This window comes from Curcuma longa, chromosome 12 (genome assembly GCF_044706935.1).
Source record: "Curcuma longa cultivar G26 ecotype Majalengka, Jawa Barat chromosome 12, ITB_CL_G26_1.1, whole genome shotgun sequence".
Classification (NCBI taxonomy): domain Eukaryota; kingdom Viridiplantae; phylum Streptophyta; class Magnoliopsida; order Zingiberales; family Zingiberaceae; genus Curcuma; species Curcuma longa.
This window is the reverse complement of record NC_133872.1, coordinates 5,635,654-5,660,481: the sequence shown is the minus strand read 5'-3', so window position 1 is coordinate 5,660,481 and position 24,828 is coordinate 5,635,654. Positions and strand designations below refer to the sequence as shown.

General features: G+C 39.6%; 1 protein-coding gene across 1 annotated transcript in view; it reads left to right on the top strand.

The window, feature by feature from the left end:
• LOC141842802 (BAG-associated GRAM protein 1-like) overlaps positions 1-24,451 on the top strand; it is a 37,276-nt gene extending 12,825 nt beyond the window's left edge. Inside the window, exons 2-6 of the mRNA XM_074730801.1 lie at positions 7,529-7,675; positions 7,803-7,856; positions 21,375-21,438; positions 21,538-21,599; positions 24,181-24,451. Coding sequence (XP_074586902.1) covers positions 7,529-7,675; positions 7,803-7,856; positions 21,375-21,438; positions 21,538-21,599; positions 24,181-24,252 — 399 coding nt within the window. The 3' untranslated portion in view covers positions 24,253-24,451. The remainder of the gene's footprint in view (positions 1-7,528; positions 7,676-7,802; positions 7,857-21,374; positions 21,439-21,537; positions 21,600-24,180) is intronic.
• Positions 24,452-24,828: the final 377 nt, after the last annotated feature.

The following is a 24,828-nucleotide window of genomic DNA, read 5'->3' as shown; positions in this document are numbered from 1 at the left end:
TAATATGTGATTGGTGCGGTAGTTCAATAATAACCCTTTAGTGGTATGAGTTATTATTGATGGACTTAAGTTGGGTGTTCGGGCCGAACACAAGAAATCCAAGCCTATCTGGAGGCCTAAACTAATTCCTCCTCTAGGTCCCTGTTGTAGCCTCTGTATAAAGTCTCAAATCCACCCCAACAGAATTCTGCTGATCCTAACAGAATTCGATTAATCCTCAATAGAATTTCTGTTAATTCTGTTATCCAACAGAATTCTGTTAAATTTGTTATCCAACAAAATTATGTTAATTTTTCCTAAATTTCTTAGGGCCGGCGGCAAGGCTATAAAAGGAAGAGGAGAGGGGGCGCCTAAACATAACTTGGTGATTCTATATCCAACAGAATTCTGTTAATTTTTCCTAAACTTCTTAGGGCCGGCGGCAAGGCTATAAAAGGAAGAGGAGAGGGGGCGCCTAAACATAACTTGGTGATTCTTTTTGCTAGGGCCGGCGCCCAACACATCTATCCCTCTCTATCTCTAGGGCCAGCGCCCTTGCCTTGCCTTACTTTCTCTTCTCTAGGGCCGATTGTCCTTCTTCTGCTTGCTAGGGCCGGCGCCCAACAAAAGAAGAGAAGAAGGAGAAGAAGAGAGGAAGAGAGAAAGCTAGGAAGAGGTGCCTCTAGTTTTTGGTTCTCCTTTGGTGGCCGACGGCTTGGAAGCAAGAAGGAAGGAGTTGGGTCGTTATTCTCTTGGTAGATCGTCGCCCACACGATGTCTAAGAAGAGGAGAGGAATACAACAGAAGATCAAGAGGTCTTCGGGTACAAACAATCTTTGATACAATCTTAAGAAGAAAGGTACAACTAATTTAATTCTACTGCGTAGTTAGTTTTTCTTTGTATGGATTCTGAATACCAACACAAGAGGCCAGCGATCTTATACTTCGATAAAGGTGTGCTTCGATTGGTCAAGAACTTGCTTGATCGATCATGCACATGTCTGATCGAACATGTGTGTTGCTTGAAAAGGTTGTCCCTGTAAAATTTTTATCTGGCAGAAATTGAACAGGACGGGATTCCAGTGCCTTTAATACAAGCCATAAATATCAAGGAAAACATGCTACAAGAGTAAGGTGTAGAAAGAACTCGGTTGTAGATGTCGATGTTTGGAAGATCTTCATGTACTCTTCCATGGTCGAAATGTCCTTGGCTCCTTAGACGTCTTAGAGAAGACTCTTTTGGGTCTCCTATTATGAGATGCCTATAGTCGGCCCCCCTTGGTTCTATTTACAGCCACCAAAATATAACAAACTTTCCTAAAAACAAGGGAGGGCGTCATCACAAAACCCTAACGAACTACGATCGTGGTGGGTACCACAGGCAAGCCATGGTTCGTGCTGGAAATTTACTCGTCAAAGCTCAGATTGCACCACGACCATGGCAAGTGCCATGACCTAGCCGTGGTTCTTGCGACTTCTTTTGGGTGATGCTTCGATGACAAATATGATTCTTGGATGATTTACAACTGTGGTGGCTACCATGGTTTGGCCATGGATCATGCTATAATACTGCTTCTTTAGCTTTTTGTCTCTAAAACACATTCTAACGCCAAGATTTTCATGTTCTGTCAATAAAACACATAAAGAGGAGTCATCCAAACTAAAAAAATGAGAAAATTGCAAAAGTTAGAAGTTTATATAAAATATGCTCATGTAATGCAGTAAATGTATGCTAAATGAGATCGAAAATATATGTATGATTCACCCACATCAAATACCCCCAGACTTGGATCTTTGCTTACCCTCAAGCAAAGCTTGCAGTTAAAACTAATGTGTATGAATGAAACATTTTCATCCCTAGCGAATTCATTTAATTCTATCAAGTAGTTTTTTAATGAGCATAGGTATACGAATTATTTTATTGTGTCCTAACCTTGAAAGTTTTATGTGCGTTGTGCAATGTGACTTGACTCTAAAGTGTCTATTGTCAATTCAAGTTACTTCGTCATTCCATAGTGTTTTTAGAATTTCCAGTGTAAGAGGCACTTTACCTGCCATATTTAAAGTTCGTCCCCCTTAATGTTTTGCATTTTCCATACATAGTCTCAAAGGAGCATTCGATGTTGAGATAAACTAATAAGTATTTCTCCAATAACCACTGGGTCTCAAAGGGGTACCTAGTCGGTATTTCTTCAGTAATCATGGGGTTTCAAAGTGGTATCTTATTGCTTTTACTCAAGATTTAAAATATCGAGTCATGCTGAGGTTTGGGTCTCAGACCCGAATGATACAGTTTTGGTACTGTATCGTATCGTGTTGGTATAGTTTCGGTATTTTTAAAATATAAAATATATTAATTAAAATAAAAATTTAATCTAAATATTTAAAAATAAAAAATAAAAAGATAATTTTATAGATTTTAATAAAGCCTATTTAAATTATTACTAATTATAGCTAGGAATTGATTATTAAAATTTTAATTAAATCCTATGTTAAAAATCCAAAAAAAAAATCGCGAGTTGCGACTGCAGCGCCTCCGTTGCGCGTGGCCCGCACGCGAAGGCGTCGTCGGGCCCGCGCGACCCCTCCGGTGGCGTCGCCGGGCTCGGGCGGCACCTCCGGTGGCGTCGCCGGGCCTGGGCGACGCCTCCGGAGGCGTCGCCGAGGCCGCGTGATGCCTCCGGAGGCGTCTTCCCGCCGGAATCGCTGGTGCCGGTGCTGTGCTAGTGCCTGTGCGTCAACGGAACGAGAAATTGCGACCGTATCGCGCGATACGGTTCGATATTTCAAACCTTGCTTTTACTTATTGGTAAACATATTTTTCTTCACATTTATCGAAATATTTTTTCCTTTTATATGAGTTTCTCAACTCGAGAGTTTCTCCAGTAACCAAAATATAGTGGAAGTCCCTAAGAAAACTAAGGTATTAATACAATATAATGAATAGTAATTTTTCTCGAATACTTTCAACTCTCGAAATCAATTTTTATGTGAAATGAGATAGTTAACAAGTAGGTCAACAATGAAAATTTTCAACTCAACAATGCTCATGTCCTATTATATATAGAAGAAAATAGATCACTAAAGATATGAGCATATTCTAAAAAATACATTGAGTTTTAAGATGTTAATGTCGTGCTATAAGAATCAAACAAATGACAAACAAATATGATAAACATGATAATACGTGAAATAAAAGCAAATAAAAATACATGATGACTAAAGAAAAAAGAAAAACTAAAACTAAACTAACTAAAATTAAACCAACCAAACTCCCCCAAACTTAAAACATATATTATCCTCAATTTATATAAAGAAAATAAACTGTTGAGGCGAAGGATGAGAAAAGTGACCTTGTGAAAGGTGTGTCGAAAGACCTTTGTGCTCCACGGGTATAGTGCATACTGTGGATGTGCCTCTTTCACTGAGCTAAGGACCACGACCGTGCAGGGGCGGCTCAAGCCTACGGGGGGCCCTAGGCGAATTTTTTTTTAAAAAAATGATTATTATTATTTTAAAAAATTTTCTCTCACCCTTTTAATTCGGACTTAAGATCGATAATGGTGGGTTTAAAATTTTTTTAAAATAAATTAAATTATTAATTTTAAAAATAATTTTAAACTCATGTAATTATGTAAAGAATAAAGCAAAAAAAATGGGGAGAAAAGTATATTCTCGCCATACATATATGTTCTGTATATTCATATATATATATAATATATATAGTAAATTTCAAGTATTTTGTGCCGACTGACTAAAATTGCACTGAACCCCTGAAAAGGGCTTTCTAACAGAATAGAAAAAATAGGAAAAATAAAAAATGGTTAGAACAATTTCTTACTGTTAGAAAATTAATGAAAAAAATAACTGAAAGTCGGTAATATCCGGGGCTTTTAAAATAAGTTCACTACAATATTATGTTTTTTCTCTTCCCCTGATGTTTCAAAATAAAGCTTCTTTAGGGACCTACATCTATAAACAAAAAATCAAATAACTTCATACAGAAAAATAAAGCGATGAGATAACGTAAGGATGGAATCCTTGGAAACTCGATCAATAAACTATTGTGGTAATTAAAACCGTACCTTGTTATCTTTTCCAACACCCAGAAACCATGGGATCGTTGGCTGCCTTTTCACTCTTTGCCAACGATATGAGACAAGTGAAGAAGAGCACAAAGAGAAGGGGAAAAAAAAATTGAGACGAGGATTTCTGAAAGGTTGGGAGAAAGTCGACGAGAGAGGTGATTCAAGGAATCATCTTGGCTTCTGGTGGCGGACTGAGTCTCTGTCTTTCATTGTTTTTCCTGTCCTAATATGTATACTGGAATGGGACAAAAAAAAGGGCTTCGCGAGAAATGGCTTACCGAATCCGACGGCCGACGCCGGCGGTGCTTCGCGAGAAATGGGGCGGCGAGCCGGCGGTGCTTCGCGAGAAATGGGGAGGCGAGCCGGCGCTGCTTCGCGAGAAATGGGGCGGCGAGCCGGCGGTGCTTCGCGAGAAATGAGGCAGCAAACCGGCGCTGCTTCGCGAGAAATAGGGAGATCGAAGTCGCGGTTTCGCCAGTAACCAGTTCGCCTGCGTCGAAGAACAGCCGAACAGGGGAGATGAAGAGGCGATCGAGCGGGTTTTGAAGAGGCGAGATCGGCGAGAATGCGAAGGGACAGCGCCACAGCGGATGCGGATCGGAGCTTTCCGGGTTACATCCAATAATCCTACCCTCTTTTAACCCTAAATATCCTAACCAGTGGGCCCCAATTAAAATTGGGCCCTAGGCACAGGCCTTACCGGCCTATGCCTAGAGCCGGGCCTGCGACCGTGGTGGCTACTACGGGCAAGCCATGGTCCATTTTGTCTTGGATATGCTTACACCTAAAAATCAAATTAAAAACAAAGAAATAAGAAAACATAAAATGAATTTGGGTTGTCTCCCAAGAATCACTTATTTTAGGTCATAAGCTTGACCTCTGTTATTTTCAATCCGGAGCTCGTGGTTTGACAAGGTTGCGCTTATCTCCTCTATCAATAGGTTCATTAAGGAAGTATCTCTTGTCTCTATGGGTTGGCATTGATGGTTCTTGCAGGGGTGTTGCTACTAATAGACCTAAGGTCGATTGTTAGCGGGTGTAGAACGCCTCACTGGTTGCCTCAACCCTGTCGACGCTACTATTGATGGGTGAAACTCCTATGATTTACCCCCTTTCAAGAAGAGTGGGGCCGCCCTGGAGGGGCCGCTAAGGTGACAGTTTCACATTTTACTACCAATTAAGGAAGTATCTCTTAAACTTTGCTTGTGCAGGAATACGATACTTCCTAACTTTTATGTCATAATCCCTGGGTCTTTCATCAAATATGCTCAACTTTAAAGGGTTGTCATATCTATTAAACCTTACTCGTGAAGGAACAAGACATTTCTTAACTTTAGTGTCACTATCTCTTGGTCCTCCATCAAATAGACTTAACTTCCTTAACTTCAAAGGGTTGATTAGTAGCTTTAGATAGATTAGATGCAATTTTATTTTTGCAACCCCAAAAAGAGTTTAACATCAATTATGGCTCCAGCGGTAGCTAAGAAAAAGTTTCCTAAAATAATGGAGGTCTAAGGATTCTTATCCATCTCAAATATAAAAATCAATAGGAATAATAAAATTTCCAATCTCTTCGTTTCTTATAACGTCTTTGTCACTCACCTTAAGCTCCTCCAAAACTTTACCACTCCCTAAAGTGATAGCATCGCAATGTTCAATCAGATTTGTCTCATGTTGACTTGAAACTCTACTTGGAGCCCTTGAAAAGGAACTAGCCACTTGTGTAATTTGAGTTTCCATCATCTCAGTATAGTCAACTAAGTTATCAAGTGATCTGTTTGCTTTCATCTCCCATGACTTGATATTGTTGTCTAAACTATCATTTGTTACCTAAATTCCTTGTGTTGTTTAGTTTGAGTTGCAAATAAATGTTTCAAAAGAGTTTCTATGTTGGATTTTGATACTCGTTGAAATCGTAAGGGTGGTCCATAATAGCCTGACCCAACTTGATTTTGATTGTTTGATTTGTTTCTATAAAAAAGTTTTTGATGGTTCTCCAACCAGGGTTATAGATGTCCGAATATGAATCATTCTGCGGTCACTGGTTGTAGTTGTAGATGGTATCCACTTCCACTTTCGAGGCTGCAAATATTATTGGACAATTAACCTTTGTATAACCTGTTCTACCACAAATCTCACAAAAAAACATCAACAAAATTCACAACATTAATTTGATTAAATCATAGAGCGTCCATCTTCAAATATAAGAAACTTGTACAACAACATAGAATAAAATGAAAAAGTATAGTAAACAAATTAAAAATCTATATGAACCAAATTAAAAATAAAACTAACATCAACTAAGCATAGTTTTGGTAACTCTATGCTTAAAATCTAATTTGTTGGTTCAGATAGTATGCTGTCTAATAACTTAATTTAAGATGTAAAAATTTAAATGCTATAAAACTTGATATCTGACCACTACCAAAGGAGTTAATGTAAGGGTGATAAATCAAATCAAGCATATGATAATCACTAATGACGAGAGCTTAGCTAAGATTGATTGTGATCAAAGTTCATTGTATTAACAACCTTCTTATTATTATGGTCCCGAAACTCATATGGTGGTTAGTTAGATTAGAGCTTAGGTTCCTATGAGTATCTATATTCTTTTTTCACTTCTAATTATGCTAGTCCAATGTGAAATAAAACATATTGATGGGCATATGGAAAAATGATTTTCAATATCAAATGATCTCTCACTCAACCACTAGTTGAATAGATGCCCTATATGCACAACACTCATAATATTAGTAAGGTATGATTACTGGCCATATTCACTGTATATTTTCTTAAACTTATTCCTTTAAATTTTTAATTGATTTGACTTTGTAATTGTTAGTGTCTGAAAATAAACAAACCAAGTGGAATGGATTAAAGGAATAAAGCCCATCATAATCCATATCAGCACACATTATATCAACACATTACTGTATCAAAACTATATCATTTTGTTCAAGGTCTGCCACACTGTCCCAGAATGGTGCTAAACCTTTGCTACACCATCATAAAACAAAACTAAACCTTGATATATACGACTTCATTATATCTATAAAGTAAATATTCCATGTGCAAATAAACCTTAACAAAAATATTAACCTTAATAATTTTTAACATAACTAAATAAAAACATAACATTTGTAACTGATTTTCTATCTTGCAGATGCTGACATTCTTCATGCATCCCATGTTTCTGCTAGTCCTTGTCCATAACAAAATATTCTTCCAGAGAAATTTAGTACCGGTGATCCTGTCTTATGCCTTTGAATTATCTTGCTAGTATGCAAAATAATTTCTGGCATTTGTAATGCCAATGTTCTTTTTTCCTTTTATCTGAACTTGAAATTTAATTAACATTCTAAGAAATATTGGTTATTTTCTTTGGGAACTTTAGGACATCAATGTTTTTTGCCCTTCTGTGAACTATGTATAGGAATAATTTTAGTTTTATGTCTTTGTAGGTGGGGCCATGGCATGTTTCTGAGGAATATGATGGTTGGGTCAGAGAAATAACCTTACGGTCAGTATGTCATAGTCCCATGTGTCCTCCAGACACAGCCTTGACAGAGTGGCAGCATGCTGTACTTTCACCCAATAAAGGAACATTGGTGTGTTGGTGTTTCGCTACTTGCGTCCTTGTTTCTTGAAAGATTCATATGTTTGTGATGATTCTGTCCCAACCACCCTTCTTTGACATTTCTTTTCTTGGAAACTCAAAATAATTTCCCTTTTTAGGAATTTGAAACTGTTCAGCAGGTGCATGATGTTCCATTTGGTTCTTCTTTTGAGGTGCATGCCGAATCTCCATTCTATTTCCTTTAAATCATCAAATGCCATAGTGAATTGATTGGTCTGTTTGTCACTGATGGCTTCGCAACTAATGAGGAAATTCTTTTCATGCTACATTAAGTATGTTTATATTTTTTTTTGGTGTGTTTATGATGTATGGACTTGTGTAACTCTTTCTGTAATTTATGTCAAATATTCTACCTTTGTATCTTTTTAGTTTTGAATGAAACATCATATTTACTTCCAATGATAATGTTGAAAACATGCCCACTAATTGAAGCACATCCATCGCATGGAGGACATGTGCAAAGCGATAAAAGGCCAGTGCGGATATAAGCTTATCTGAGGAATCAACAGTTAATTTTGTAGTAATATAAAATATGTGAGTAGTTGGTGCAAAATTAAAATAATACAAAACAGTTATATCCATTGATGGCCAAGTGAGACTGAAAGAATGTTATTACTTGGATGTTCACTCAAGTACCTATAGATGGCAAGAATCTTTAGCCATTTGGGTTATGTTGGACCACCTTACACATTTAGGGCATGTTGGACCAAATGTAAAGTGATGAAGTTTTCTCTAGCTTAGTTATCTTCCACCTCACTTTGGGCCATCACTTTCTTTCAACATTATTTCACTTTAGCCCACTAATCAAGTCATTTACACCAAGCTACACTGTCCATCTGTACCATTTACTTGGTGTTTGACCAACCTGATGAATGACAAACATCTCACCTCACCGATCCACTTCGGTCAAACTAGTTATAGTTCACCCCACTTGGAAGAATGCCATTACATAGATGCTCACTCATAGGGCCTATAAAATGCAAGAGACTCCTGTCATTTGTCATTTAGAGCATGTTGGACCACATGTAAGGTGATAGAGTTTTCTCCCGCTCTAATATTCTTCAACCTCACTTCTGGCCATCACATTCTTTTAACATCACTTCGCTTTAATCCACTAATCAAGTTATTGACAAGCTACATCATCCATCTTTGCAATGCACCTAGTCCTAGATGTTCTTGAAGACCTACAACTTTAGTTTATCTCGGTTGGATTCTGGAGATTGGTTGAAGTAGTTAGGTAGATTCTTGAATTTCTAAAGTGTCTCTTGGGTGAGGTTGAACATAATATTAAGGAGAGTTTGGGAGTAAGACCAGTGAGTTCGAATTGGACCCTTCTTACTCTTGATGGAAGTAGGAATCCCAGAATTATTCCAGCCTTCCTAAGAGGATATGGTTCAACAACACCAATAGAAACAAAGCTTCAAATCGTCGTGAAATAGTCTATCAAACACTACGTCACCTAATTTTATAGGCTTCAGCAATGAAACTACATGTGGCATCAAGAGTTAGTTTCAAAAGGTACACAGATGGATGATGAGAATACAAATAGGAAAACAAAGATTGGCATCAAGAACCTTTTGAAAGATATTAAACATTTTAGAGGATTATAGGTTTGCTCATCTCTGGAACGAACATGAAACAAAAAGGCGCTCATGATTTAATACTTTAGGTGAATATTTTCAACCTTGGGCACAGTTATTCGAAGTAGCCTGGCTAAAACTAGATGAGCATGACCCAAGAGCAACGACCTCTTTAGGGTGTTCCACTAGACCAAATGTAGTCAATTTGGTTGAAGTGGAAAATGTAGGCAAGGTAGAAAGTGGATGATATAAATCGAGAATAGTTCAGTTAAAGTGGCCTTAGGACACAAATAAAGTTTAAAGGACCACATAGAAAGGTTAGACTATCAGAAAACAATGTGAAAAGAAGAAATGAATCAAGTCAGAGAAAATAATTATTGTGGCAACTTGAAGTAGATAATAGAGCACAAAGTTAAAAGCGAACACCAGACAATGTAGCAAAAATAGTAGATGAAAATGAATGAATGTGGATAGTTCTTTTTATAGTGGAAGGTATTGTGAGTTAGTAGAGAGGTTCAAGGCAATTTTACTGTTAAGGGAATTGGTAAATGATACGGAGGTAAATAAGGGTCGACGTGGTGGGTCCTTAACTCGGTCAATATAGACTCCATAGTGTGTGTCAATTGCTGAGCCGACTCGACCAGTAGAGTCGTCGACCTCCCTCGAGGAGCCTTCCCCACGAAGGTTGACTCCCCAGCCTTTCCGACAAAGACCGACTCCTCAATCTTCTTCATGAAGGCCGACTCCCCAATCTTCCCCATGAAGGCCAACATCGTAGTTGATTCAGCCTTGTCGAATCGATACTCTTCTCATCTCCTCTTGGCTTTGCCGAACTGACACTCTTGCCCAGTCGGCTTAGCTGCACCTACCTGACACTTCTCGACTTAGCATGCCAAACTCTCCAACCCAACCACCGTAGTCTGTTTGATAGCATGTGAGATATCACGTCTGCTGACATAGCACGTGGGATGACATAGTACGTGGAACAACATGGGTAACATAACGTGTGATTAATGCAACATAGTCCTCTATAATGTGGAATATGGGTGATATGATTCATAGATACGGCGACGTGACACTTTCTTTACTGGATATAACGTCCAATTAATTAGGAGAGTACTATTTCTTCTTCAGCAACGTTATAAAAGGAGTTTGCATCTGCGAACAAAAGGGGTGTATATATATGTAAAACAAGGCATATTCTCATTAATCAATGCATTTCCTTATCTACTTTTCATCTTCTCTACCTCCTCCGTCGGAGAGTTGACTTGAGCATCAGAGTAGCTGGGCCAGGGCACCCCTGACCTCCGTTCTAACCCTCTTTATCTGTTAAGCTTTATAAGTTCTCTAGTTGGTCTAGCTCTTCCTTGGTGTTCAGCGACTCCGTCAACGTAGAAGACATATCCGGTGGCTCATTCTGCGACGGTCTCAGACAGGAACAAATTGACGTCGTATGTAGGAAATTTGAGTTGAGACCCTGAACTGAGGCATTCAAATGGATGACACCAAAAGACCTGCAACCATCACCATGACACAGGAGGAGTTCAACAAGTTTGTTGTAGTTGTCGTACAGGCTGCATCACAAAAGCAACCGGCGATAAACCCTTCACCTTCAAAAATACCCTCTACATTGGTCGAGGTGCCTCAAGTTCCCAACCGGAGGCCACAACGGCCGACTGAAGCACCCATGGCTCTGATCTTGATTCCCGTTGGAACGTCCATCAAGCGTGATCCGTCCCTCGAGTCTTCAACAGGAACCACGCCTCCTAGAGACCCTCTTCGAGGTAAAGGGCCTTCCACTAGTGAAGCAAACAACTCAGTGGGCATCCCTTTTTCTAGGAATGTCCTGGAAGATGAGCTACCATGCTATTTTCAAACGCTACAACTCGGAGAATACATTGGAGCAATAGACCTGGAAGATCATTTAGGTCGATTCAAGAGTAAGGCCTTATTGCACCAATATACTGACAACATCAAGTGTTGGGTCTTTTTGACGATGCTCTCTGGCTCGACGCAATAATAGTTTAGCCAACTCTCAGCTTCTTCCATTCGGTCTTTTGCAAATTTTAAAACCACCTTCTTACATCATTTTGCCACCAATAAAAGGTATCATAAAACTCTATCTGACTTATGTTCCTTGAAATAGAAGCTCCGGGAAACATTGAAGGAGCATATTCATCGGTTCAATCAAGTCGCTCAGGATGCCCCATTTGCTACTTCAAAGATGCTAGTAAGTGCTTTCTCTTAGGGGCTAATAGAAGGGGACTTTTTTCGGTCCTTAGTGAAGAAGCCTTTGACAAATTTTGATATTTTATTCGACCGAATGGTTAAGTATTTTAATATAGAGGAGGCCTAACTTGCCAAAAGAAAAGAGACTAATGTTTCAGCCTCTATAGTCATTCAGTCGGAATGCAGAGCTCTACTGCCACCCTTGTGGAGTATATAGTGGCACCCAAGCCATCAGCATGCGTTAGCTCGAAAGGGAGAAAAAGCAGTACAGACCGTGGAAGTCGCCCCGACTTTGACTCCTGAATCGGGTCAATGACTCCCTCGTTTCTGTGCCTACAATCAGTCGAAGGGTCATTTTACGTAAGAATGTCATCATTATGCTAGGGAGCTTCATTGAGTCGTTGTTTAACATTCGTTAAACAAGAGTTCTTCTCCTTGGATCATTCGACCTTTTAGTGGCCATTCATCCCTTGGCCTGTCTCAACGCTCTACTTCTAGGGTCAATCGGCAAGACAAAACTCCCCAACATTCGGGTCAGCAGTCTCGTCCCCCACCTAGAAGACCCTGAGAGCCATCTCGATCCCACTGAGAAGCCCGTCGAGACGAAAACAAAGATAATGCTCCTTAGGGAGATATCCATATGATCTCTGAAGGCTCGATCGATGGAAATTCTAATTGGGCAAGAAAAACTAATGGTTGACGAATCGAGAGCTATTGTGTTAGCACTAGTAAAAGACAAGAAGAAGATCCTCAAATAGGCTTTGGGTCTCAAGACTTAGAGAGAGTGAAAGCCCCTCATGAGGATGCTTTGGTAATTCAAGCCATTATAGCTAATTTTAATGTGGCTTGGATTTTCATTAATACTGATAGCTCTGTTAATATCATCTTCAAGAAGGCTTTCGGTCAAATGCAAATAGACAAAGATGAACTTTGGCCCATACCTACTTCCCTATTTGAGTTCATTGGACATGAAGTGCAGTTGCTCGGCTAAATTAGTCTCGCGATATCTTTAAGAGAAGAGCCCCTCGACAAACTCATCACACTTTCTTCATGGTAGTGGACGCACCTTCCGCTTATAATGTTATCTTAGGAAGGCCGGCCTTGAGCAACTTTCAAGCCGTGATCTCCGCTTTCCATCAAGAGGTGAAGTTTCCTATGGGAGATCAAGTCGGTGACATCAAAGAAGATCAGGTGGCAATCAAAAAATATTATGTGGAAATGGTAAGATTGGACATGCGAAAAACTCGAAGAATCCAAGGAGCTGAAGTACAAGTGGTGCAAGACGTGCCCATATCTTGACCGGCGGAAGGACAAGAGGAAGTACAGATCCATCACGAGTGGTCAGATGGAACTACCCAAGTGGCCGTGGATCTACATCCTGAGGTCAAGCGAGAATTGATTGCATGTCTCTCTCGTAATCATGATGTTTTCGCTTGGTCGACGAGAGGTCACTGGGATATCTCCAACAGTGATGATGTACCGACTCAACATACTTCTAGATGCACGACCAGTCAAACAGAAGAAAAGACACTTCGAGCTTAATCAAAATAAAGTAATTTGAGCAAAGTTCATCAAATTATTAGAAGTAGGGCACATTCGAAAAGTTCAATTCTTGACTTAATTGTCCAATATGGTGTTAGTAGCCAAACCAGGAAACAAACGATGTGTTTGTGTGGACTTCAGAGACCTCAATAAGGTTTGCCTGAAGGATTGTTATCCTCTTCCTTATATTGATCAATTGGTGGACTTGACTTCCAGATGCGAGTTTATCTATATGTTGGATGCATACCAAGGCCACCATCAAATTTCTTTAACTACAAAAGATTTCGTCACATCTGACAATACTTTTTGTTATAATATTATGCCGTTCGGACTGAATAATACAGGAGCAACTTATCAACGGTTAATGGGCCGAGTCAAGCATTAGGCCGGGAGAAATATTAAAGTGTATGTAGATGACATTCTAATTAAGATTTCTTGAGCCAAGAGCCTAATCTCAGATGGAGGAGACTGGAATGCTAAGATATAGGCTTACTTGCATATTTGGAGTCAAGACTGGTTGGTTCCTCGGTTACATAGTGATTGAGTAGGGAATCGGTACCTCTGAACACTCCTACCTCTCCTTGGTTTATCTTCCAAAGAGTACCTGAACACTCCTTTGCTGATTTCCTCTCCTTTTCCTTTCCAAGCCAATGGCAAGAGAGAGGCTCTGGGTGTTCCTATCTGTGGCTAAGGAGGCAGTTGGATCGGTTCTTTTACGATAAGAGGATAATATACAATACCCTATTTATTTTTTCAAGTCATTTGTTGAAGAATGCTAAGAGTATGTACACCAATCTAGAGAAACTAGCCTTAGGGTTAGTCTTAATGGCTCGCCAACTGAGACCTTACTTCCTGGCTCATCTGGTCATGGCCTTTACCAACAACAACACTCTAGGGCAGGTGTTAATTAACTCAGAGGCTTCAGGGAGATTGATTACGTGGACTACGGAGAGAAATTGATTAAATCAACCCCGAACGACCATCAAAGCTCCTAGCGTACTTCTTAACTGAAATTCACGGTCAAGAACCAGAGGGCACATGGAGAATCTTTATGGATGGATCAACTTCCAGACAAGGTAGCGATGTCGGCGTATTATTGATTTCGCCTCAAGAAGGCGTATTCCAATTATCCATTCGGTTGAACTTTCGAGCTTTCAACAATGAAACTGAGTATGAAGCCTTGTAGGCCTTCAAGCAGCAAAATTAGTCGGTGCATCCTGAGTCGTTATCCACTTGGACTCTCAATTAGTTGCGCAATAGTTGGAAGGAAGCTTCGAGATAAAAAATGACCGATTGAGACGTTACACCGAGGCCTTCGGAAAACTTAAAGATGATTTTCAAGAAGTTAGTTTTCATAAAATCCCCCTAACTGAGAATCAAAAGGCGGACGAACTACAAATATGGCAAGTGCACTGGCTACCTGATGATTCAATCACCTAAGCCTTATTGATTGCTTAAATTGATGAGGCACCGAGCCAAAAGAACGTGTCGATTGACAGACTCCTCTCATGTCTTTCTACAACAGGAACTGTATCTGTTGACTCGGAGCAGATTCGCCTCCTCAGAAGATCTCTCACTTCACACTGATCGAGGATATCTTATACCGATGGACTTTCTCACGTCCTCTTTTCAAATGCTTTGATCTTGAGGATGTTGATTATGTCATGTAGGAAATTCATCGAGGTTGATGCGGAAATCACATTGGAAGTCGAACGCTAGCTCAAAAGCTTCTACTAACTGGCTACTTCTAGCCCACCTTGCAAGCTGACACAGCTCACCTCGTGGCCATCTGTTCACTGTCAAAAACATCAACACTTCACCAAACATTCTGTTGAGCTCCTGAAGACCGCAACTACTTCCTAACCCTTCGACCAATCTGGATTAGACATCGTCACCCCCTTTTAGATCGGGCCCAACCAAAAGAAATTCCTTTGGTGGTCGTCGATTTTTTGTCCAAATGGGTCGAGGCCAAAGCCTTAGCTCATATAACACAAGATGTTGTGCTCAAATTTCTCTAGAAGAACATTGTTTGTCGATATAGTCTTCCTTACAAATTTGTCTTTGATAATGGTCGAAAATTTCAGGGCCGAAGACTTAGAGAATGGTGTGAGGGTTTCGACATTTAACAAACCTTCACTTCAGTCGCCTACCCTCAAAGTAATGGACAAACTGAAGTGGTCAATCGGGAAATAGTCCGAGGGCTCAAAATCAAGCTTGATCATATTGGGGGTAGTTGGGTAGAAGAGTTGCTAAGCATTCTTTGGTCCTACTGATGACACCTTACGAGAGCACAAGAATGACACCTTTTCATCTCGTTTATGGAGGTGAAGCGGTCATCCCCGTCAAGATAAGTGTAGAATCCACTTGGAGAGGCACCTACGACCAAACAATCCCAATCGACAACTCCTCGAGCTCGATCTGATAAGTGAAACCAAAGACAAAGTAGTCGCTCGGCTGGTAGCCTATCACAGAGAATGTGCCAAATATACAATAAGAGAGTTATCCTCGCACTTTCCAAGTCTGCGGTTTGGGAGAAAGTCAAGCCTGTAGGAGAGGTCGATAAGTTGGAGCCTTGATGGGGAGGTGCTTATCATGTTACTTGGAAATTAAATTACTGGACCTTGCTAAATACTAATGTCACTCACTTGCGGCCCTATCAGCCTAAGGTTTTTAAAATATCGAGCCGTGCCGGAGTTTCGATCCTGGACCGGAACGATACAGTTTCGGTACCGTATCGTACCGTGCCGGTATAGTTTCGGTATTTTTAAAATATAAAATATATTAATTAAAATTAAAAATTTAATATAAATATTTAAAAATAAAAAATAAATTTTTTGATAATTTTATAGGATTTAATAAAGCCTATTTAAATTACCCCACATTATAATTTTGAACTATAGCTAGGAATTGATTATCAAAATCCAATTAATACCTAAGTTAAAAAAAAAAAAAGATCGCGACGCGCGGGCGGCTGCGCGGAGTGTCGCGGGGCTCCGTCGGCGTCGCCGGCCCCGGGCGGCGCCTCCGGCGGCGTCGCCGGCCCCGGGCGGAGCCTCCGGCGGCGTCGCCGGCCCTGGGCGGAGCCTCCGGCGGCGTCGCCGGCCCCAACTTTTCCCCGATATCGGCACGCGCGGGCGAGATCGCGACCCCGCCGCCGCGCCGGAGGTGTCGCGCGACCCCTCCGGCGAGGCCGCCGGGGTCGCGCGACTCTGGCAGCTGGGATGGCGGGTGCCGGGCCGTGCCGGTGCCGGTCGGCGGGCGGAACGAAAAATTTCGCCCGTTTCGACCGGCTCGGCACGAGATTTTAAACCCTGGGTATAAGTACTTAGTGCTTTGTACATATTCCTTTTTTTCAATGGCAAAAGCTCAGGTTAATATTTCTCTAACCTATAGTCTCCTGATTTTGGACTAGCGACACCCATCAGTAATTACCCTTTTCAGAATCTAATCCTCCTGACTCGGATATAGTCATGGATCGAGCATTTATTTCCGTTAGTTTTGGACCAGTAACGCCCAACAACAATTGTTCTTTTTAGGGTCCAATCTCTCCCGACTAGGATATAGTTGTGAATCGAGTTCATATATCCTCTGTGTTATATTTGAGAGGTGTTCTAAAGCAATCGTCTTACGGTTGTACTATTTATTAAATAAATAGAAATTCACTATTTAAGTGTATATTTACCATGTATTTGATTGGATCTTAAACTTATTTACTGAATATCCATAATATAATTCATAGCATGAGAGAATTTGTGATTGGATCACAACTTGTGAGCATTTCTACATGTGCAATTATGAATGTATTGAAATTATCCCTAGTCGATGAATTGAGGAACGTGGACGTCATCGATTCTGTTAAGACTAGTACGTTTTAAACTTCTTGGTTTAACCAAGTAGATGTTCTTACTGGTTTGAGATATTGAATGTTGAGAATTAAACGTGGATGCTAATTAAAAGTAATTAGTTCATTTGAGTGACCTGTAATGAGACTTCATGTTGTTTTATACATATGTCAATGAAGATCTCAGTATAGCTTAAGTACGAATTTCCTTTGACTTGCGGTATTCAAGTCACCTTGGTCATGGAGGCTTATACTTTGACATCTTATGCAAACATCTCTAAGGAATTGTAGACCCGGGATGATTGGGTATAAGTGGAAGTGTTCGAAGGTGTTTGAATAGTTTACAAAGGATTCACCACTTTTTATAAAAAGGGATGTATACCCTTCGGTCGTTTGTTAGGATTGTTACTGAAAAATCTTTGGCCAAAGCATTACATGTCAAGAATATGATACCCTTGGACACATGTACAAATAACTTGAATTCATAGAACAAGAAAGCAAGCTTGGGCTAAGTGTGACGTAGTCATCCTAATGGAGACTAACACATATAGATCATGTCCTGAACTAAAAGGGTATAAGACGGTGAAAGGAACAAGACACGTTTCATTATAGCTGCTGAAGGGTTTAGAAATGATTATGGAATTAATCGTTGATTTTTCGATTAATTGGGGATCATAATGTACTACTAGGTGCCACTCATAATCGTTTTGTAATTCATGGTTAATTACGGATGGTCAACACAGCTGGAAACCTATTGGGTCACTTGCACTACAAGTTTCTCTAAACGAGTTTGATAATTGGATTCTCAGAACGGGAGAAATAAAATTTGGTTGGATCGGATAAAGCAATCGACTTTATCTTAGGAAGACGAAATGAACCAAATTAGTTTGGTTCCTGATGGAAGATATTTTGACAAATCAGAAGTGATGATGGGTTTCATCTTGTGAAGATGAAATGAACAACACTGGTTTGGTTCAAATCAGAGGTGCTTTAGTTATTGAACCAAACGATTTGGTGTTGAACCAAATTGAATTAATCTGGTTTGGTTTGAACCGAACTCAAATTAATCGGCATATGAGTTTTTTTATTATTGAGCTAAGAATGGGGTTTTGGAATGGAGTCAAATCCAACAAGATGTTGTATAAGATATAATATCGAAAAGAAATGAATGGTTTGTATTAAACCCTAATGATTAGGATCGATTACAACCATTCAAACCTTAAACCTCATTAAACCCGATTTGCTACCGTGCCCAGTCTGGTTTGCTATAGTAATCAGACTGGTGTGCTACAGTAAACTCTTGGTTAAGCTCGGTTCAAGCCTTATCCGGTTTAACTCCTCCCCAGTTCTCTTCGCTCGACCGTTGCGCACACACATGTGAGAAGCCTTCTCGTGATCCCGTTTCTGCAGGCAACGGAATCGCGATTTCTTCTCGCGATCCCGTGTCTTTCGGCGAGAAAATCGTGTGGATCGCGATATAAGGCAGTCCAGGCCTCGCGGAAAGATAACACATCGAAAACCCTAGCGCCGCTAGCCACCTCCCTCTTGAAATCGCGATCAAGCTCTGCTCTGATGTTCGTCGGCCACGTGAGAAGGGAATACTCGCCGTTGCCTCTTCTCTGACGTCGTCGCCTCTTCTCCAAGCAGTTGAGCTCCTCCCTACCGCCATTGTCGGAGCTACTACCACTGCCGGAGCTATTGCCACCGTCGGAGTTGCAGCCACAGTGGATTCGCTGTCGAAGCCGATTGCTCGATTGGGGTTAGGGTTTATCACAGAAACTTGTGAAGTTTCAAAAGATCGCTCCATACTCTTGGGAATGGGTTTCGATTTTTGTCATAAATCGGCGATCAAAGGTTGACCACTGTAATTACCCCGGGAATTAGATTGTTGGCGATAGTTAGAAAGTCCCGGAAATAAACGTGACGTGTATTGTTATTTTCAGTTTTAGGATTTTCTCTCGTATCGACCGTTGTTGCTCAACGATTAATACCGAAGACGGTGACATGTGACACAACTTGTGGCTTGGGAAACCGTCCAAAAGAGAACTTGGCGTGAATCACCAATAGAGGCAGAACTTTGATAAGGTCGCTTGATTGATGTCATTCTCATTGAGCCTCATATGCCAGGTATGCGTAGTAAATCGTTATTCAAAATTTTAAATTTTCATTTATGCCATGCCTCTGTTATATCCTGCATGCGTGTATTGCGAGTGTTGTAATAATTAGTTTTAATTATTATTTTATTTTTGTTGTGCACATTTGTGAAACGTGTAAACAAGCGCAACACATCGGATGGATCTAACACTGATTTCGGACTAACGACATCCATCAGGAATTGTCCTTTTAGGATCCAATCTCTTTAGACTTGAATATAGTCGCGGATTAAGCTCATATATCCCCTGGTCTCGGACTAAGGGCGCCCATCAGCAATTGTCCTTTTCAGGATCTAATATCTCTCGACTCGGATATAGTCACAGATCAAGCTCATATATCCCTTGGGCTTGGACCAATGACGTCCATCAATAATTGCCCTTTTTAGGGTTCAATATTTCTCGACTCTGACATAGTCGCAGATCGACTTATCAATCTCTCCCAACTTGACCATAGTTGTAGATCGAGCTATTCTCTCTCCTACTCCACAGGTATTTAGGGGTTATGAGATTGAGTCTACTATTCTCTCCCGTCTCAAACATAGTCGCGGATCGAATTTACTTACCTTTCTTAAAGCCCAATGTCCCTCGGCTCGGGTGTAGGTAAAGTACCTCCTTGTAGAATTTGAGACTTAGGAATATTTGGATAAACAAGCGAGAGTGGAAAGCCCATCAACTACTCAGTCACAACTACTCCTCCGTCGGATTCCAACAACTACTGCTCAATCGGACTCTAGAAACAACTTTTCAATTGGAGCCCATCAACGACACTTCAATCGGAAGTACATAATCGCCTCCTCATCCGGAATTTTATCCTCGACTCTTTAGTCGGAGTTACATCGCCATCCCTTATGTCGAAGAGTTTTAACTCCCTCATTTAGGGTTTGACATTCGATACCAACAGTCTAGTCAGTTGAACTCCCGCCTCCTTCAACTAGACTTGAGGGGATGCTTATGATGCGGAGGTAAATAAGGGTCCATGTGGCGGGTCCTTAACTTGGTTAACATAGACTCCATTAGGTGTGTCTATTGCCGAGCCGACTCGACCAGCCGAGTCGTCAACCTCCCCCGAGGAGTCTTCCCCACCAAGGCCAACTCCCCAGTCTTCTCGACAAAGGCCAACAGTCCAGTCTTCCCCATGAAAGTCAACTCCCTAGTCTTTCCGATGAAGGTCGACCCTTAGTCTTCTCGACCAAGGCTGACTTCTCAGTTTTTCCCATGAAGGCCGACTCCCCAATCTTTCCAACGAAGGCCGATTACCCAGTCTTCCTGACAAAGGTCGACTTCCCAATCTTCTATGTGAAGGTCGACTCCCCAATTGAGCCAAATCAACACTCTTACTCATCTCCTCTCGTCCCCATCAAACTGACACCTTGCTCAGTCGACTCAACTCCACCTACCCGACGCCCCTCGACTTAGCATGCTAAACCTCCAACCCAACCACCTTATCCTCCTCAATAGCACGTGGGACATCACGTGGGTTGATATAGCACGTAGAGCAGCATGGGTAACATAACGTGTGATTAATACAGTATGGTCCTTTATAGTGCAGAACGTGGGTGACATAACCTGTAGATACGACGACATGACACTATCTTTATCGGATATGACGTCCAATTAACGCAGAGAGAAGTACTATTTCTTTTTCAATAGTGTTATAAAAGGAGCACGCATCTACAAGCAAAAGGGGGGTATACATACACAAACAAGACACATTCTTATTAATCACCCCACTTCCTTATCTACTATTTTTCTTCTTTACCTTCCCCACCGGAGACTTGACTTGAGTGTTAGAGTGGCTGAGGCAGGATATCCCTTGGTTTCCATTTTAACTCTCTTTCTCTCTTAAGCTTTACAAACACTCCAGTCGGTCTAGCTCTTCCTTGGTGTTCAAAGGCTCCGTCAACATAGAAGATAGCTGTCCGGTGGCTCATCCTGCGGTGGTCTCAGGCAGGAACAATAAACATCAAATGCTTTCTTTAGTCTTGAATACACGAAACAATGATAGGGGATCTGTTATAGGCCTTACAGTTGTTTGGTCTCCTTAAATTTTACTTGAAGTAGTGAATAATAAAGAAAAATAATTGTATATTTTTCTTTGAAAAAATATTAGATTTTAATAACAATTCTTAATATGCGTGTAGTGACAAGTAATTGGTTCTAAACAGCAATTTGATGATGATTGTTGAGGAAGACATATCAGCAAATTCTCTGTGTCAGAATATTGTCTTACCTTGCTTCTTCAGTTTAACATTTTATCACTGAAGATTTCCCAACTAATATACTGAGTTGTTTGTAAATGTAATTTGTAGAATGTTATTATCTCAGGTGCATTGTAAGTGGTTATTGAAAACAGCCTCCAACTCTTCTTGTATGCTTGATATCCGAGTTGGTATGTTGCTAGTGGGTGAATCACTTATTGTTCTTCTTCCCACCTCTTGATTTGATTGTTTCATTTGGCACAACAAATTAACTTGGTTTTTTATTCTAGGTGCACATTTCAAAAGGTGGTGCATCATGCAGTCTAAAATCAAAAGTGGTGCTGTTGATGAGGCATGTTTTATTGTCCTCGCTCTTATTTCAGATCACCTTATGCTACCAGTCACTAAAAAAACTAAATAAATGACTTTGCATTGCATAACAGAAAATTAAATATGAGCGAAAATTGAACCATTGCATTAACTCAGGCAACCTAATGTATATAATACCATATAAGTGAATAATAGAGATATGAATTGAACTCGACTGTCTTTGTTAATTCATCAACGACAGCGATCATTTGGAGCCGTTGTAGACCTATTCACAGTTAAAATTGTCATGGGAAGCCATTTTTGATGGTTCATCAAGGTTCTCAACTCTGGACTTTCACCACATCTTAATTGTCAAGTTGACAGGCCCATCTCGGCCAATACAGTCAAGATGGTACTGATATTTAATGGTTGCACTAAACAACATAATTTTTAGTTACAAATGCCGTTGTTTAATATTTATGTTTGCATACAAAACTTGAAACATCAATAATCAGGAGGTATATTTACCTGTTCATGTTTGCATACAAAATTTGAAACGTCAATAATCAAGAGGTATAGTTACCTGTTTACAGGTGTATATTTCCTGTGTTTTGATGCCGATTTCCGAATTTTAGGATTTCACACGGGTGGTCTCATGGCTCTAGAAGAGACAAAACTATAGCCCTCATTCTAGAGGTTTTTATGGCCATCCTGTAAGTCAGACAGCTAAAATTGTGTTTTAATGCCACATATGCCAAACAACCAAGGTCACTAAGCAAAACATACTAAGAAAAACATGGATATTAATCCATCATTGCCCATTTCTCATGAACCTTAGAGAGACCTTAACATGGAATTTGTTCTAGGATTTGCCTTGCACAAATTGGAGTCACGATTCCATCATAGTGGTTATATATATATATTTGAAGCGGCCCATTTCATTTCATGTAACAAAAAAATTGATGCAATCTCATGGGGGCCAAATTGTTCCTTAAAGAACTTCTTAGATTGCATGTGCCATCCATATCAATTGTCAGATAGGGATATTAAGTTACCCAATTGAAATTAGTAATGATTTTTCTTCCCAAACTAAAGTCAAGCTGAGGTAAGATTAGAAACTTCTTTTGATGTTTACTGGGTGAAAAACTAGGAATTTGAGATTCTATCTTGCCTATTGTAGTTATTGCTATATTGTACATCAAATAAATGGGTAGATAAACTTTCAAAATGGTTTATAGGTCTTAAGCTCGTCAACCTACTGCTTTGATTCCTCTACCTGTGTCTTCCCACTCATTTAAGGTTGTTGAAAGTTTTGCTAAAGACATTTGAAAAATATCACAGATATGTTAGGAGGAAAATTGCACTGAGTAATGAAATCTATAAAACACACATGTTGATGCGTACTATAGATGTGAGGAATTCAACATAGGAGACTGTCATTCACATTTGCCTAGTGTTTCCGTAAAGATCATTTAAGAAATTTCACTCACTCAGTTTGCCCCTTATGTATATATATTATTTTATTTATTAGCTGAACCAAACATTAGTCCAATTTACAATGGGTTGCTACCATGTCAAGGGTTGTTTGAGATTTTTGTGTGTAGATTTGTCTACTAAATGAGCTCCTAGAATTCCAACACTGCTCTTCCCTCCGTGGACTTTGGTGGTGGTCTTACTGGTGAAGAACTGAACATCTGCAAAAATTGGAGCTTATGGAAGAGAGATTGCCGATAAGACATTTGAATAAGGAGATCGCCTTATTCATCACAAATTTGAGGAGAAGATGAATCAGAAAAGGGGAGACTGACAATGGTTAGATACTTTTGTTAAATTCTGGCCTCAAGAAGGGGTCTCTAATACAATGTAGAATTTAAGGAGAAAATTATATTGCATTATAGTTCATAAAGGGTAATTACTTGCAGTTATACATGGAACTTAACAAAACTAAATATGACTTATTATATTGAAATAATTAATTCTTTCTGAATTATAGAGGCATAGGGCAAGGTATGCTTTGCATTAGACAATAGTTTCTCTTTAATATTAAACTTAGTCTTACCTAAGACCAGGTCCAGCCATGACTATGCATTTCACTGCATGAATGCTTCTGCAGTCATGTTTGGGGTTTATACAGAGCTTTTCTTAAAAGAACGATAGAGGATTTTTGAAAACAATGATAAAATTTTTGATAAACAAGTTTGAATATTAAATTTTGAGCTTAATGAATATTGAATTTGATTGAGCCCATTTAGTTTTAATGATTAAGCTTGATATAATCAAGTGATTCCAATCTGCCTCTGCTAATTTAGAACTCTATTTTTGAAGGGACAAATAATCAGGTAATCTCTTTTATCAAATTATTATGTCTTATCATACAGTGTTTTCTTTCTCTTTCAGGATGTACAATTTATTTAATCAGTTTGATTACTTTTTTCCTGGTTATAGGGAAAAATTTGCAGGGTCTTTTTTTCTGTATTTACAATCAACTTGCTGCATTCAATCAATCCTTGTTTTCGTCTGTAATCTTTATTCGTCTTTGTGAAAGAAATTACAATTATGTTATTTTTGTATCAATATTATTACTTGTCACTGTGTTTTCTGGATTTTATTATTGTTTTTGGCAGTACAAGAAAGAAGCTGCTCTTATGTTAGAAGTGGCACGTGCATATCTTGCAAAGGTCTCAAGTCCCAGCTGAGTCGAAGACTCCATCCCATTTCTCTCGCTCCTCACATCATATTCATATGATAGGTCTATCGAATGGCAATGCACTTCACATGTCTATAATATTTGAATATCTCAATGTTGCAACTGTGATGTTCCTGCAAATAAGATTTTTCTTCACCTCACATTTCCAAGCAACTAAGTAAATGGAAGTACGTGCTCCTTGGTAATTATCAACTAACTTCCATTATCAAGTATAGAAAAAGGTTGCTCTAACTAAATTATTATTTAATGTGTGATTTCAAGAATCTATTCTTGATCTGTGGTTTGAAGAAACCTGTCCGATGAAGTGTTTTATGAATTCGTTCACCGTAAATATATGTTTGATAGCACAATGAAATTGAATAGATTGCTAATGAGACTGACAACTGAACAAATGATGAGTGAAATAATTTATTTCATTTGAATGTGTTGATGGAACGTTATATGCCTCATTTGAATGTGTTGAGAGTAAAATTGTTATACAAATTATTTATATTTTTTAACAAAATCAGGCATTATTTAAATAGAAAGTTAATTTAATGTTCCCAGAAATCAGAATTACAATAAC